Source organism: Callorhinus ursinus, unplaced genomic scaffold (assembly GCF_003265705.2).
Source record: "Callorhinus ursinus isolate GAN/ISIS: 27379988/994484 unplaced genomic scaffold, GSC_fseal_2.0 scaffold6, whole genome shotgun sequence".
Classification (NCBI taxonomy): domain Eukaryota; kingdom Metazoa; phylum Chordata; class Mammalia; order Carnivora; family Otariidae; genus Callorhinus; species Callorhinus ursinus.
In genome coordinates, this window is record NW_027397068.1 from 70,874,625 (window position 1) to 70,890,062 (window position 15,438).

General features: G+C 48.6%; 1 protein-coding gene across 3 annotated transcripts in view; it reads left to right on the top strand.

The window, feature by feature from the left end:
* ZDHHC14 (zDHHC palmitoyltransferase 14) overlaps nucleotides 1–15,438 on the top strand; it is a 264,279-nt gene that overhangs the window by 219,396 nt on the left and 29,445 nt on the right. For all 3 annotated transcript variants that reach the window (XM_073894151.1, XM_025866383.2, XM_025866384.2), the window contains 2 exons: nucleotides 6,670–6,807; nucleotides 10,055–10,103. In XM_073894151.1, coding sequence (XP_073750252.1) covers nucleotides 6,670–6,807; nucleotides 10,055–10,103 — 187 coding nt within the window. The remainder of the gene's footprint in view (nucleotides 1–6,669; nucleotides 6,808–10,054; nucleotides 10,104–15,438) is intronic.

The following is a 15,438-nucleotide window of genomic DNA, read 5'->3' on the forward strand; positions in this document are numbered from 1 at the left end:
CTGAGATGCAGCCCATCCAGAGCCCAGGACCACTGTCTGAAAAATGCAGAATTTTCTGGTCCCCTGCGGCCTGGACTGAGGGTATGATCTTTCTCTATCTCTGGATCCCACTCTTGAGGGCCTATATGAGAGCCCGACTTTTAGAAGATTTTAACTTCTTAACATTTCAAATGTTGTGTTCCTTTCTCTGGCAGCCTTCAAATGTGACTTCTGCAAATTTTTTTCCCTTAATATTTCAGTGGAGGGGCGCCTAGGTGGCTCAGTCGGTTAAGCGTCTGCCTTCGGCTCAGGTCATGATCCCAGGGTCCTGGGATCGAGCCCCGCATCGGGCTCCCTGCTCAGCGGGAAGCCTGCTTCTCCCTCTGCCTCTCCCCCTGCTTGTGTTCCCTCTTTCTCTAAAATCTTTTTTAAAAATTAAAAAAAAAATTTTCAGTGGATTGTTCTGTCTTTGCAAAATTTTAATACTGCTCCTGTTTTCCTTGTGTTTAGGGTCTTTTTCATATTTCATTCCTCCCCCTAATCTTCCTTCAATCAGGGGAGAGACAGTCTCCACTCAGAACCTGCGGTTCCTGATGGGCAGCGCCTCATCTCTCCTGGTGATTCCCTCATCTGTAAAGTGTGGTCCTAGCACCTACTCTGGGGCTGTCATCGAGGATAAATGACAAGGGATGAAATGATAATAATACATGATGACATAACAGGCAGCGGGCGAACGGTACCTTTAATCATCAATAATATCGTGTTCATTATTATTTTGAGTTTTGGGCTAACAAAGTAAGACCGTAATTCCTTTTTTTTAAATTTTATTTTATTATGTTATGTTAGCCACTGTACAATACATCATTAGTTTTTGATGTAGTGTTCCATGATTCATTGTTTTCGTATAACACCCAGTGCTCCGTGCAGTACGTGCCCTCCTTAACACCCATCACCAGGCTAACCCATCCCCCCTCCCCGCTCCCCTCTAGAACCCTCAGTTTGTTTCTCAGAGTCCATAGTCTCTCATGGTTCGTCTCTCCCTCCGATTCCCCCCCTTCATTTTCCCTTCCTTCTCCTAATGTCCTCCATGCTGTTCCTTATGTTCCACAAATAAGTGAGACCATATGATCATTGACTTTCTCTGCTTGACTTACTTCAATTAGCATCATCTCCTCCAGTCCCATCCATGTTGATGTAAAAGTTGGGTATTCATCCTTTCTGATGGCGGAGTAATACTCCATTGTATATATGGGCCACATCTTCTTTATCCATTCGTCTGTTGAAGGGCATCTTGGATCTTTCCACAGTTTGGCTATTGCGGACATTGCTGCTATGAACATTGCATGTGGCCCTTCTTTTCACTACATCTGTGTCTTTGGGGTAAATACCCAGGAGTGCAATTGCTGGGTCATAGGGTAGCTCTATTTTTAAGTTTTTGAGGAACCTCCACACTTTTCCAAAGTGGCCGTACCAACTTGCATTCCCACCAACAGTGTAAGAGGGTTCCCCTGTCTCCGCAACCTCTCCAACATTTGTTGTTTCTTTCCCTGTCCATTTTTGCCCTTCTAACTGGTGTGAGGTGGTATCTCAACGTGGTTTTGATTTGAATTTCCCTGATGGCTAATGATGATGAACATTTTTTCATGTGTCTGTTAGCCATTTGTGTGTCTTCTTTGGAGAAGTGTCTGTTCATGTCTTCTGCCCATTTTTTGACTTGATTATTTATTTTTTGGGTGTTGAGTTTGAGAAGTTCTTTATAGATCTTGGATACCAGCCCTTTATCTGTAGTGTCATTTGCAAATACCTTCTTCCAGTCTGTGGGTTGCCTCTTTGTTTTTGTTGACTGTTTCCTTTGCTGTGCAGAAGCTTTTTATCTTGATGAAGTCCCCAACAGTTCATTTTTGCTTTTGTTTCACTAGCTTTTGGAGCTGTATCTTGAAAGAAGTTGCTGTGGCCGATGTCAAAGAGGTTACTGCCTATGTTCTCCTCTAGGATTTTGATGGATTCCTGCCTCACATTGAGGCCTTTCATCCATTTTGAGTTTATCTTTGTGAATGGTGTTAGAGAATGGTCGAGTTTCATTCTTCTGCATGTGGCTGTCCAATTTTCCCAGCACCATTTATTGAAGAGACTATCTTTTTTCCATTGCATATTTTTTCTGCTTTGTCGAAGATTATTTGACCATAAAGTTGAGGGTCCATATCTGGGCTCTCTATTCTGTTCCACTGGTCTGTGTGTCTGTTTTTGTGCCAGCACCATGCTATCTTGGTGATCACTGCATAATTCCTTTTTCTAAAGTATGTTCCCACTGGTCATTTTAATGGGACCTTCTTCCCCCACTTAGGATCTCGGGGCAGGTGACTTTTTGAAGTCGGTTCGCATCCTACCCTATAGCGTCTGGGTCTCCCAGTGACATCCACTGGAGCTTTTAATAAACCCACCCCTGCCTCCCCCTGTTAGTGGGAGAGGCCAGAGGCCACTTCTCGCCATGAGCTGAGTAACACTAACTGTCCAGTCGATGCTTTTAGCCTCTGGTCAACAGCTGCCACCCCTCAGCCTTCTCTGAGCACAGTCAAATTTCACGGACCCCTGCCTTTTCCTCGGGACGGCTCGCCTGAAATCTCTTTCACCAGCATTTTCAGTGTCTGCACCTGGCAACCAGGGATCACTCGGAAACCTACCAGTGGCAATTAAAGGCGTCTCTTCCTTGGCTTGGTGCATGTGTGTTGAGTGTCTGCCAGGCTATTCAAGCAGCTAGAAATGGTTTTTCACTGCAAGCTCACCTGGGGAAGGAGGGGAGAACGAATCCACAGATCGTAACAGGGTGGCATCAGGTTTATCAGCACCCAGCCCTGCCCCTGTGTGCCGTCCCCCTCCCGTCAGGCTCTGTTCCTCTGCGCAGCAAGGCTGAGCCCGGGTCCACAACAGCACAGGGAAAATAGCTCCTGGTGCTTAAACTCTCCGGAAATGCAGCGGCATAGGGACCACTCCCTTCTGGCAGGGTCCAAACTTCAGAATCAAGGGATGTGGCCGCAACTCCAAAGCGTTTTCTTAAAGAGTCTCCCACCACACCTCCCACCCCTACCCCCAGGACATAGGACACTACATTTAATTTTTCCCTGCAGGAAACACACAAACTGACCTCTAATGATCGCTGTTCGAAATGTCTCAGGTGTTGTGGACGCATGCAACTAGCTTTACCAGCTGTTGGGTTCCCCTCTCCTCCCCCAGATTTGCTCCCTCCCAGGCAATTCCTGCTTCGCTCAGGTCCACGGGGCACGTCGTGTGCAGCTGTGGCCACTTGCTCTCGTCCCAGCTCCGCCTGTGCCCGACTCTCACCTGCTCCTCTCCTGGGAAACTGAGTAACAGAAGCCTCCCCGTTCAGAGCAACCCCTGGCGCCCCCCCCCCCCCCCCCCCAGCTTCCTCCACTCAGAGCGAGGGCACGTGTGTTCAGAGCAGAGCCATGCAGGACGGGGTGAGCACCCCTTGTCCTGCTTTTATCCTTGACCCGTAAAGGGAGGGTGTTGTACGCTTGCCAACACCGGTGAGAGAGAACAGACTGAGTTAGATGCTAAATCAGGTTTTCTCTGTGAGGAGTTCATTCCTTGAGTCTGCGGAATAGTTGGAGTCTAAAAATAAAGCACCCCATCAAATAAGATGAGGAGCACCTTGAAGCCGCGGAGTGTTGTCGTTGTTGTTTTCCTTCCTAGCGCTTGACACAGCACTGGGCGCATGGCAAGTGCTCAGTAAAGGCAGTGTGCATCTCATGGCCAGGAGTCCTGGAGGCAGACGGAGCAGGCTTCGTCCCAGCCTTGCTACTCGCCAACTGAGTGATGTTGGGCCAACACGCTTGCTGGCATGGATGTCCTTTTGGTAGTATGAGGGTTTATTCAGTCCTTTGACAAATATTTATTAAACACTTAGAGTGGCGTTGGCAAACACAAATGAAAAATGAATGATTTTGGAGATAAGCGAGGGTAGAGCTGATAGGACCTGTTGAAGGCGGCACACGGCCATTTTGGCATCACTGGTGTATGGTTGGCAGTTGAATGTTGGGATGAAGAGAGACTTCCCAGTGGTAGAGAATCCATGGAGAGGAGAAGAGGCCCAGGCTGAGCCCCAGGTGCAGCCTACCGCCAGAAGTCAGGCAGAGAGGGAAACTGAGGAAGGGAATGGGAGGAGGGCACCGGGTAAGGTGGCCGAAAGACAGAGATGCCCACCGGTGCTCTTAGGCTCATTTACCACCGTGGGTTCAGCAGACACAAAGAAGGACATGAAAAACATTCAACAAGAGAATTTCTTGGGGAGCCTACGTTTCAGTGAGGCTTTTGTAAGCCTACAATGAGTTTTCAGTAGTAAGACAAGTTTCCAAATGGAAACTTGTGCCAGCTCGGGACTGCCAGAGAGCCAGGCATTCACACCATTCCTGAGATGTCACTGGTTTCTCAGGAAGCCTCCCAGGTGCCATGAGCAGGGGTCTCGTGCTCCTCACCTTGCTCAGCTGCTCTGCTCCCTCAGGAAGACCAGAGTCACGGTTTAGCTAAAATTTTCTAAGCTGAAAACAAAACAACTGCCTGCCCCCCTAGCCACGGTCTCCAGGGGGCCGCAAAGACCCTTGTGCTTCGATGGGGCGTGTCCACGATGGTTGCATCTCCCAAGCCCTGGTGTCCTCTGTGCTGATAAACAAGTTTCACTTGAGGAAGAGGCTCAGTGCACGACATATTTGGGATTTGGAGATCGGCCTTCACAGCTGGAATCAGAAGTGCCAACCCAACATGTCCTTCTGTGCCCCCGGTCTCCACTTCCCATTCCCATGTTGGATACTCATGGATCAAGAAAAAGAGGCTTCTCAAAATGACGGACTCAAAGTCTTGGGAAAATCTGGTTGGTTCAGTTTTTTTGTTTTCTCTCTCTCTCTTTTTGCCCTTCTTTGTGTAGACCAATGACTTGGGAGAAATGAGGTGGTTTTGACACAGGAGTGCCCTTTTCAAGAAGCAAGCTTGCAGGAGACATAGAATGGGAGATGAGTGATTTATGACAAGTGACCAGAAAGAAAGGACACTCTGCCTTGCCTGGCTTTGGACTGGTTTACTAACACGGTCACACCTCCCATAGGTCTCTCTGTGTGTTTTTAAAGCACATCGGTATTTAAAAGATGAAAACTGGGTAGAAGATAAGCTTGGGAAAGACTCTGAGTAAAAAGCTAAGTCGTCCTTCCCACCCCCCGGTGTTTTCGGCCCCACGGGCAGCAGGCGGTCTGATCAGGGTGAGTGTGTTAGTAGAGCGCTCTGCACAGTCCTTCTGGTTGGAAGATCGGCTGAGCAGTAGAGAAAAGAGAAGCACTTGGCCATGACTTGCAAGGGGAGGGGCAAATCACAATGGCATTACAGACTGTGTGAAATTCCTGCAGTGAGAAGACGTGGGTTTATGCACGGGCTTCCGGGGGAAACAGTGTAAGAGTGCCCAGTGCCGGCCCTTGGGTGTCCGCGGGCCACCAGGGCAGTGTATGCGGGGGGGGGGCCTGGCCCCAGCTCCTGGCTCCGCTGCTCCCGAGCAGTCTCCCCTCTCTCTCTCGGACTCAGTTTGCTCCTCTAGAAAATAGGGCAACATCATTTTCCTCCTAGAAATGGCTGAAGGCCAGAGGTATTACTAAGGTATGCGACTTCTCTTGACAAAGTACAAAACACTGTACTTTTAAAAATGCCCTCCCAGACATTATTTAACCCCACAACAAGTCTATAAGAGCATCTTCGTTTTACAGGTAGCTTAGCTGAGAACTGCAGACTAAAAAACCCAGTTTGTTACATTGGACATGAAGATCACAGTTCAATTTTTAAAATACCAATTTTCCTACAACTCTTGAAATAGTGGAGACATTCCTTGGGAAACGGTTGTTATGGGATGGGCGAACAAGGGATGATCCCTCTGTCCTGGCACCCCGTGACCTCTGTCTGTGGCTACTGACACACACACACACACACTCGCACACACGCACGCACGCATGCAAGACGGAAGACGGTTCTGTGAATCCCAGAGGCTTTTACAAAAGAGGGAAATCTTTACTTTTCTCATTGTAATGAGAATTTGAGTTCCCATTTCTTTAAGTTGCTGTTTGAGAAGAAGGTGTATTCCTCATTTTTTCAAAACAGCTAAGTTCTACTGAAAGAATGATTCTGTTCTTGAAACGTCTTCATGTTAAGCATTTCTCTGAGTGGTGCATTTGGAAACACGCTAGGATGTGATTTTGTGATACAGTTTGACCATGAACAACACAGGCCCAGACTCTGTGGGGCCACTGATACGTGGGTAGTCCTCCATAGACAGCGCAGTGCTGTGAACTTATTTTCTTTTCCTTATGATTTGCTTCATAACATTTTCTTTGCTCTAGCTTACTTTATTGTCAGAGTAGAGTATATGATACCTGTAATGTATAAAATGTGTATGAATTGACTGTGTACGTGATCGGCGAGGCTTCCAAGCGACAGATGGCTATCAGTAGTTACGTTTCGGGGCAGTCAGAGTTAGATGGGGTTTTCAGCTGTGTGAAGGGAGGCTGGCACCCCAGCCCCTGCACCCGTTCAAGGGTCAACTGTGTTGTCAGAGTATTGGGGAGCAGGGAGGGGCTCCCTCAAGTAAAAAGACATTCGATTAACTGATTTCCTTTTTTTTTTTTCTGCCTCTCATTTCAGAACGGTTTGATCACCACTGTCCCTGGGTAGGCAACTGTGTGGGGAAAAGAAACTACAGATTTTTTTATATGTTTATTTTATCTCTGTCTTTTCTGACAGTCTTTATATTTGCATTCGTTATCACCCACGTCATCCTTCGTAAGTATGCTGGCGAAATCAGATTACGTATGTAACCATTTGCCTGCCTTTGGTTTTCTGATTTAATTTTGAGTTAGTATTTTGATCATTTCGGGCTTTCTCTTTCTTCTCTTTTCCCTCTTCCTGTTCCTCTCCTCACTTCCAGCCTGCCCCCTTCGTGTACTCCGCTTCCTCCCCCTCTGCACCCCCTCTGCACCCCCCCCCCCCCCCCCCCACCTTCTTCTCTGCCCTTCTCCCTGCCTTCCACTCCTTGTTCCTGCTACTCCCCATTTCTCATCCTTCCAGCCACAGCTGCCAGATCACCGCAGATCGGGCTCTCTTGCACTTGCCCCTGCTCCAACCTCAGTGACCTCACTTTCTCTTCGGCTAAGGGATCCCCTGGAAGAATCATTCCCACATTTTGCACAAAGGATAATGTGCTGCAAGGATAACCATCAAACAGTGGTTTTGTTTTGCTCTTAACATGATAGGGGCTTATGTAAGAACAGTCACCATCCCTAGAAAACATTGGGGATAAAGACACACACACACACACACACACGCACACACATACACACACACATACTAAAGATACACAATCGAAAAGATTTCCAATTGTCTGCTAAACATTAGTAAATCCCTGGCGTATGAAGGAAGCAACTTTATTAAAAATGAGATTCGGATATTAAGGATTTTAATATATATTTGCGTGAGCAAATGACATTTTTCATTTCCCATTCTGAAGGTCATAACTTTGAATTTCTTTTTTTCTCTTGGTTATCGACTTTCCCGCAACAGGGAATGATCAGAAGGAAGTGAACTGGCTTTGAACTATAAACTTAAGCCTTTAAACGTCCATTCCAGTGCCATTAGCAACATTAAAGCCCAGCAGGGCCTCTTGTCCGCATTCTAGAAGTACAACCGCCCATTAGCAAGTGCGGAGCTCCCTTCGTCAGTGTTTCCGGCAGCATCTGAGCACAGGCTCACTTTCTCCCCGTGAGGCGGCACCGAAACCACAGACGATGTGCTAAGGCTGGAGTTGCTCTCTGCCTCTCTTCTGGGGGTTGGGGGGCCTGGGGGGCAAGAAGGCGCTATGGAGAATTTCACATAGATATATTGGTCAAATTTGGATATTAAGTGGAATCTCCCAAATTTTCGTGGCATTTTAAAACTTAGGTCCCTTCTTTTTGGCTGAAATCCCCTCATGCCAACATGATGCAAGCTTGGAATCTATGCTTGAGAGTCAGGACTCCGTGCGATCCCAAGAAGAGGATGACCCTTCGTTAGGGGCCCTTTCCACACTCCCTGTGGCCCCTGCAGAGGCACCTTTTCCCTCTGATTTCGGAGTTGAAAAATGGCGAAAAAGCAGCCAGGGTCCTCTGTGCGTATCAATAGGCAAAAGAATCAGAAACGAGAAGAAATAAACACCAAGATTGCAGCACATTTAGGACATTAAAAAATAGTATTTAAACTTGACATTTTTAATCATCTTTAGCAACTTCAGAATGCTTTCCTATGTGTATTATCAAAATGTATTTATGGCCTTGCCCCTGCATCCTGGACATCAAGGGCCAGTTTTCGCTTGCACACCTGCACGCCTGAGCTCTGGGAACACACACAGACACACGCACAATCACTGTGAAGCCAGCCACTGCCACCACAGTTGGATGATGTACACTTCACTTTTATCTCCCCTGAAGTTTTACTCACCCCGTTTCCAGCAAAGTCAAGTTTGCTGTAGTTTATGCTAATATATTGTTAGTCCCATCTTCCACAAAGAAAAGCGTTCAGAATTTATCTGCTTGCAAATTACCCAAATATGTTGAACAAAAGCAAATAAGGATTTTCCTCTCCCGTTGTTCTGCATCCCTCACAACCCCTGCTAAACAACCCTACCCACCCCCGACTTGGCTCGGCACTCAGTGCTCTCAGGAAGGGCAGGTTTTTACATGGCTCCCATGATCCCCTAAGATTCTGAAAACATTGGCCAAGGCTGTTTGAGAGCAGCTGGAGAACTGTCACCTGAGTTCTCCCTGCCAGGTAACAGGCTCCAGGGAGGTTGGGGGAGCCATGACAGGAAGGGGGGCCAGGGCAGAATCCTGTTGTAGCAAAGGTTCTGAGGAGCCTGGCAGCTGGACCTCCTTATCAGGAATGGAAAGTTTGGGAAAGCGAACCGGTTTAGGTTCAGGAGGGAAAAAGAAGTCATTTCTTCTAGTGTCCTCGTTTTGCCTCAAGAGTGTGTTTGCTCTAAGATCTGCCCCAGCCCACTTGCTGGTTCTGCCCCCTGACCTAGCAGAGGCAGAAGAGAAAGCCGTAAGCTTTCCTTATTCATCCTCCCACCCTTTGGCATCCTAGTGCCGGGCATATCCTTGTGCCTCAGTGGTGGCCAGTGGGGGAGACAGCACAGAGGGAACGGGACCTTGAGGACAAATGCTCAGCCTTCCCATGGCCGGACCCGGTTCCCGCTGACATAGAAGGGTCCGGGACCCTGCCTCTAACTGTCCCGTGTGGCCACAGCAGCACCGACCCCTGTATCCATCCTCCCTGGCCCTCCCGTTGCTGCTCCAGGCCAGATTACGTCCCCCAAAACACACAGCTTCACGCCGCACAGCAGGAGCCCCACCCAGGATGGGAGCACCAGCATTCCCTCCACATGGGCTTTTATGTTTAAAAACCATGATGTCAACACATAAAAGAAAAATTGCTTCTTGTCAGATGCATCTTTACTCAAGCCCCTAAAGAAATTTTTTTTTTTTGCACAAACAATTCGCTCCTAAAGTAGTGAGTAATAAACTCCAACTTTATGAGTTTGTTTACTCTGAGTGCAGATAAATTACGTCTTTTATACGTAGCCTAGTTTATAGGATGTCCTAGGTCAACAGTTAACAAACTTTGGAAAAACAGTCTTTCATAAGCGAACAGGAAAAAATAGCATACAGTATTCTGTTTTCCTATTAAAATGAGGAAAACAAAGGAGTAATCAGAACTATAATTTATGGGAAAGTATGCAGACATCCATCTGCTTTTACTGAAAAAATATCCTGCAGATGTTGGGTCTAATTATGAATCTGCCATTTTCTTGTTGAATAACTTTAGTGGAATCTCAGTCCCTGATCAGCAAACTGGGAGCTGCAGCACAACAAAGTATAATTATTTAATTGATCTTTAGACACCTATTATTCTTATGTAGATGAGGGAGCTTTCAACATGAGGGCTGTGTCTCTGGAGGTGAATGTTTGAATACTAAATTTTGGTTTCATTCCCACAGGTTCACAACAGACAGGATTCCTAAACGCACTTAAGGACAGTCCTGCAAGATATCCTTTGGGGTTGCCCTGGTTTCCACAATGCTAACCTGTTAAGTATTGGACTGACCTTCCACTCAACTACCCCTTCCTCCGTGCCTTGGCTTTTCTTCTCAGAAATCGTATTCTCCCTTCATTCCATCCAAAGAACTCCCTATGTTTATGCGCATAAGTAGTAATGTCTGAATCCTTGAACCTGGACGTGACTCGTTTAGCCATATTTAAGTTGAAGTGCTCTTTAGTTAGAAAGCCAAGTGTGAATTCTTGTTCACCCCAGAAACCTCCATTGATCTGTATTAAATCAGATTGGTTTGGGGAGAAGGAGGGCTTGCAAGGTCCAGTGGACTTCATTCTGATGAGCAGGTGGTCCCTACAGAGTATTTACAGTTGGCCCTGTGTGGGTGGCCTTATCACTATGAGGTCACCTGATGGGAATCGTCTGACCCCCTCCATGGAGTCCTTCGGGGAGTGCCGTTAGGCACACCTTCAGGCAGTCCCGATAACCTATATTATTTCCAGGAACAGAATACCTTTTCGTGGTCTTGAATGGACTAACTTAACAATGGTCAATCTCAAATTCTTTGGATTAATCACATCCTGCCAAACAGTTTATATGGGCATGTGCCATAGAATTTTGAACTTCTTGAAAGAAAACTGTTCACCCATGATGTGCTTGAATGGGCCCCCCCACCTCACCTGTCCTCCTGGGTTTCACATTCATTAGTGTAGGGTGGGCCCACTGGACCCACTGACCCGGCTCCATCTGGGACCGGCTCTCTCTCTTCCTCATATAACCAAGTAGGCTGGACTAGAACTTCTCATTACTCCCCAAAGTAATCTTCATCTTGTGGTAGAGAATTCTTAAACAATGAATGAAGACCTTTGCTAAGATATACATGTCATTTACATCGTTTAGTTATTAAGATAAGCCGGCTCGTGTCCCTGGGAGCGTGTGTGTGTCTGTGTGTGTGTGTGTGTGTTGTTATGAAGATACTTGAAAACAAATGGGGTCCTGTATATATTTTCATTCTATAAAGTATCTCCATGTTGGTGCTTCTGGGTTTATAGCACAGAATGTTGGTTATAAGTACAGATTCTTTAGTCGACTGACCTCCTAAAAAGGGGAAAGGGACATATGGAAGATACACAGAGGGGACTTGACGAATATATTTTACAGGGATGTCCTGTCTTCTATGAGGGAATCTAGGAGGCAAGAGTTGGCTGGAAGTTATCCAGAAGGAAAGGTGGTCCTGAGGACGAAATGGTCAATGTCCGTGGCTGCGAAGAACAGGTCCCATGGGAAGTGTCATTCTTCGCCCCCCTCCCCGGTGCTGCCGGCACTGGCACCCTCCACCATCACTTCCTCTGTGCCCTTCTGTTTTTAAGACATGTTGCTTGGGCATATCTTACAGTCAAGCCTTGTCATTTCTTCCCAGAAGAAGAGGCTCGTCTCTCTTTCAGGAAACTGGTTACATCATGAAAACATGCTGGTCATGGGAAGTTTTATAAATGCACCTTAGAACCAGAACTGAGGTCTGGGCCGCGAGCTGGCACGCTTTCTGAAGCCTCAAGAGGGTTGCAGCCTAAGCCACCGCTCCTTCTCTGTCCCTGGCACCTGTGACTTCCCAGGCAACGTAGGTCTGTACAGGATGCCCGTGGAGCTTTTTGGACAATGAACAGGCATCCGTGGCAGGGACTCCTCTCCGTGGGGAGGGGAGGCGAGAGCCTGACCTGAGACCTGGGGGATCTCAGCGGCTCCATTCCCTGGGGACAGCAGGCCCCCCCCTGTTCCCTGGGGCTCGCCTCCATGCCACCTGCGGGCACAGCACTCCTTGTGCTTGAGTCTTGCAGGTATCTATTCCAGACCTCCCAACTCATGGATCTTATCAGATCACAAGGAAGGACCAGGTAGTGAGTTCTGGATTCCTGCTTACCCTCACAGTTTTAGGAGATCTGAGGTCATTTCTTTCAACCCTTTTGGGTCTCAAGTTTTTGACCCGCAAGAGTCAGCCATTTCATACTTGACATGCTAGGGTGACAAAGTCAATTATATGCAATATAAGTGAGAACACCCAGCACCAAAGCATCGTTTACGTGCATGACAGGAGTGATTTCAAAGAAGGGGTTTTTTTGTGGCAAGATGTGCAACGGACCGTCTCTGCCAGAACCTTCCTTTCGAGCACACACGTCTGCTCATTCTCATGATTAGGCTGTGCTCATGGTGTGTATAATCAAGAGCATTGTGTTCCCCAGGAAGGGGAACAGACAAATGTTGCTGGTAGAACGAGCGGCCTGCTGACTTTGCTGGAGAAACCGTTCACGTGGAAAGGAGAGGAGAGAGAGAAGTGCTCTTACCAGTTTCCGAGCAATTTTTAGCTTATTTTCCCTCGAAATAGCATTCTCAGGTAGAGGTAAAGAGTCTTTGCTATGGCCCAGATTTTGAAAATGCACGAGAATCTCAGCCACTGGCTTTCCAAATGGTGTTGCCGTCTCTAGGTGCTGAGGTTTGTTCTCCTTGTGGGTGTCACCCAGGCATGTCCTCCATGCTCAGGAGCTTGGCAGCCACATGGCCCCATCAGAGCCAGTGGCGACCACAGCCCGCTCTGTAAGTGCATGAGGCCAGCATGTGCCTGGCTGTATTTTGGAGGCTTCAAGCAACATAAATTCATTGCCATGCCGTTCTATAGGTCGGAAGTCCAGCAGGCGTGGCTCATTTCTGCTCTGGGACCCACAGCACTGAAATCAACATATCACCAGCCTGGACTCTCTTCCAGAAGCTCCGGGGAGAACCTTCTCTTGGGCTCATTCGGGGGGTTGACCACGTCTGTGGGATGTAGGACGAAGGCCTGTTTCTTTGTTCCATTCTCTGACTCATGACTTCCTTGCTCCCAGAGCGAGCAACAGCGGGTCAGGTCCCTCCCACACTTTGAAGCTCTCCTGCCTCTCTCCCACCCATCTCTCTGACCTCAGCCAGAAAGGCTCGCTGCTTTTGAAGAGTGGCCGCAACCTGAGAATTCAGGATAATCTGCCCATCTCAAGGTCTTGACCTTCAGTCTGCAACTCCCTTTTGCCATGTAGGTAATGGAGTCACAGCTGCCAAGGATTAGGACATCTTTCTGGAGGCTACCATCCCGTCAGCCCCACAGGCCTTTGGGGAGGAAGTACCCTGGAATCAGGCACTCAAGTGCAGGTGGATTTGAGAGGATTTCTTTCTAGACCCATCCATGAAGCTCGGTAGTGGTCCGGCTCGCTTCTGAGTCTGTCTGCTCTTCCTTCCTTTGCTGCCCCTTGTGTCACTCTAGGAGAGAGAGGGTGGGAGACAAAAGTTGTGATGCGTTAGTATCTATGTATACACACATATGTGTGGTGTGCATGTGTGTCTACGTGTGTATCCTCTCCTGAGGCCGGGTTTTGTGGCCCCTCTTGATCCACTGTGAAAAGGTGACCTAGAGCTGAAGCCAAAACATCCCAGGGCAGCTACCACAGGTGACGTAAAGACTGTCTGCTGTTCTCCCAGAGAAAATCGGGGACCGAGAGAGGACCCCAGGGGAATGTGACGGCACAACAGCCCAGTGGGGAAGAGACGGGCAGGGAGAGGACAGGAGCTGTTTTAGCAGCTGTCCCAACCTGCATCTTCTTTACTCTTTCTGGAAGCAGTGGAGAACGTCGGGAACATCAGACTTACCCATACCAAAAAGTGAGGTGCTGGGTTTTTTAATTACAAAGAACATAGACCGTTGGATGTGCCACCGAACACCCCCTTCCATCGGTACAACTTACCTGCAGGCTCTCTGTGCTGACGGGGTCTTCTCTGTTTTAAATACCTGCTTTGGAGAAGAATCCCTCCCTCTATCCAGTGAATCTATTAAGAAGTGCTGAGGTCTGATGATTTATCAGGAATTGGTATTCCCGAAGAGAAAGTATGCCTTAGGTTCTATGAGGTTGTGATGTGTTTTTGGAAAAATATTAAGTTCTGGTTATGAGTGATAATATATGTGTGGTAAGTCAGGCTGGATCCTATTCAGACACCTGTTCAGTATTTCTGGCTCCTGCCTTTCCTGTGGACACCTGTGTGGCTTTGGAGGCGGTGTGGGGACAGCCAGGCGGTGCGGGCGAGGGGCCGTTTTCAGCTCACAGGGAAAGGTGTGCTCACCACTGGGGCAGCTCAGAAACAGCGTGGCCTGGGGCAGCAGTGACCAGCGGTGGTCACAGGGACCAGGGGTGGTCCGAAAGACGGTGGGTCGTGCCTGCCAGTGTGGGAGGAGGTTCTAGCCTCAGAGCATGTTCGTACCTCCAAGCTCCCTTCCATCGCTGAGGCCCTTGGAGTTTGGGAGTCTCTTTGGAGGTGGTCGATTTCTGATGGATGAGCTGGATCTGTGACATTTCACACTCCTGGCAACTTCCCTGGCTGCTGGCCCTGCTGCCCCAGCTCGTCCTCTCCAGCCCTGCAGTCTGTGTGGAGCGAGAGTCTGTCCTGCACCAAGTTCTTAAAACAAGAAGTTTTCTGGGGAGTTGCCCGAGCACAGGACCGGAGTCCCGTGTGGCCTCTGCATGTGACCCGGCCGAGTGTTCTCGGGCGAGAAAATAACCCAAATTTAAAATTTTTCAGTGGCCTCCAATCTGATCTCCTGACCATGACATCAGAATATCCTGTTGAGAAATCAGGGCACAGGCAAAGGTTTTTCTCGCAGTGGATTTACTGCAAAAGATCTAACCAAGAGCCGTGTCGCTGATGAAATGAGAGAAACGAGAAACACAGGGCTAATTAACAGCAAACCGAGACACCGTATCAGAGAGACTGACGCGAATGAGGTTAACACCGACCCCCTGAAGCTCTTCACCGGCCTACGTGACAGCAGTAAGCCTGCAGCAGAAAGGAAGCCACCTGCTCCCTTAGCAAGTGGTGCGGACCGGACGGTGTCTAGTTTGAGTGCGACAGAGCCCCTGGGCAGAGGAGGACGGAGAGGCCAGAGCGCCCTCTCCAGCCCACACTGCGGCCTGGCCCCACGGGGAGGGGGGGGGCACAATGCCGATGCCACCCTGGCCTCAGAGCCCCGGGCCTGCCCTCCCTCCAACTCCCTCCCGACCTCCCAGTGCCTGCTACTGTGGCCCGGGGCCATTTCCTCCCTCTCATCTCGGCATCAGAGGAGGAGAGGCAGTGGTGGCTGGGGGCTCTGAACCCCTGGCCTTCTCTAGGGAGAGACGAAAGGAGAGTATTCTCCACAAAGGATGGCACCGTGCCTTCCGTCCCCACAGCCAGGCAGGCTCCAGTGGAGGAGGTCCACTTGGCATCTGTTTCTTTCAAGATCATTTGACTGAACACACGCACTATGTGCAAAATCTGCCA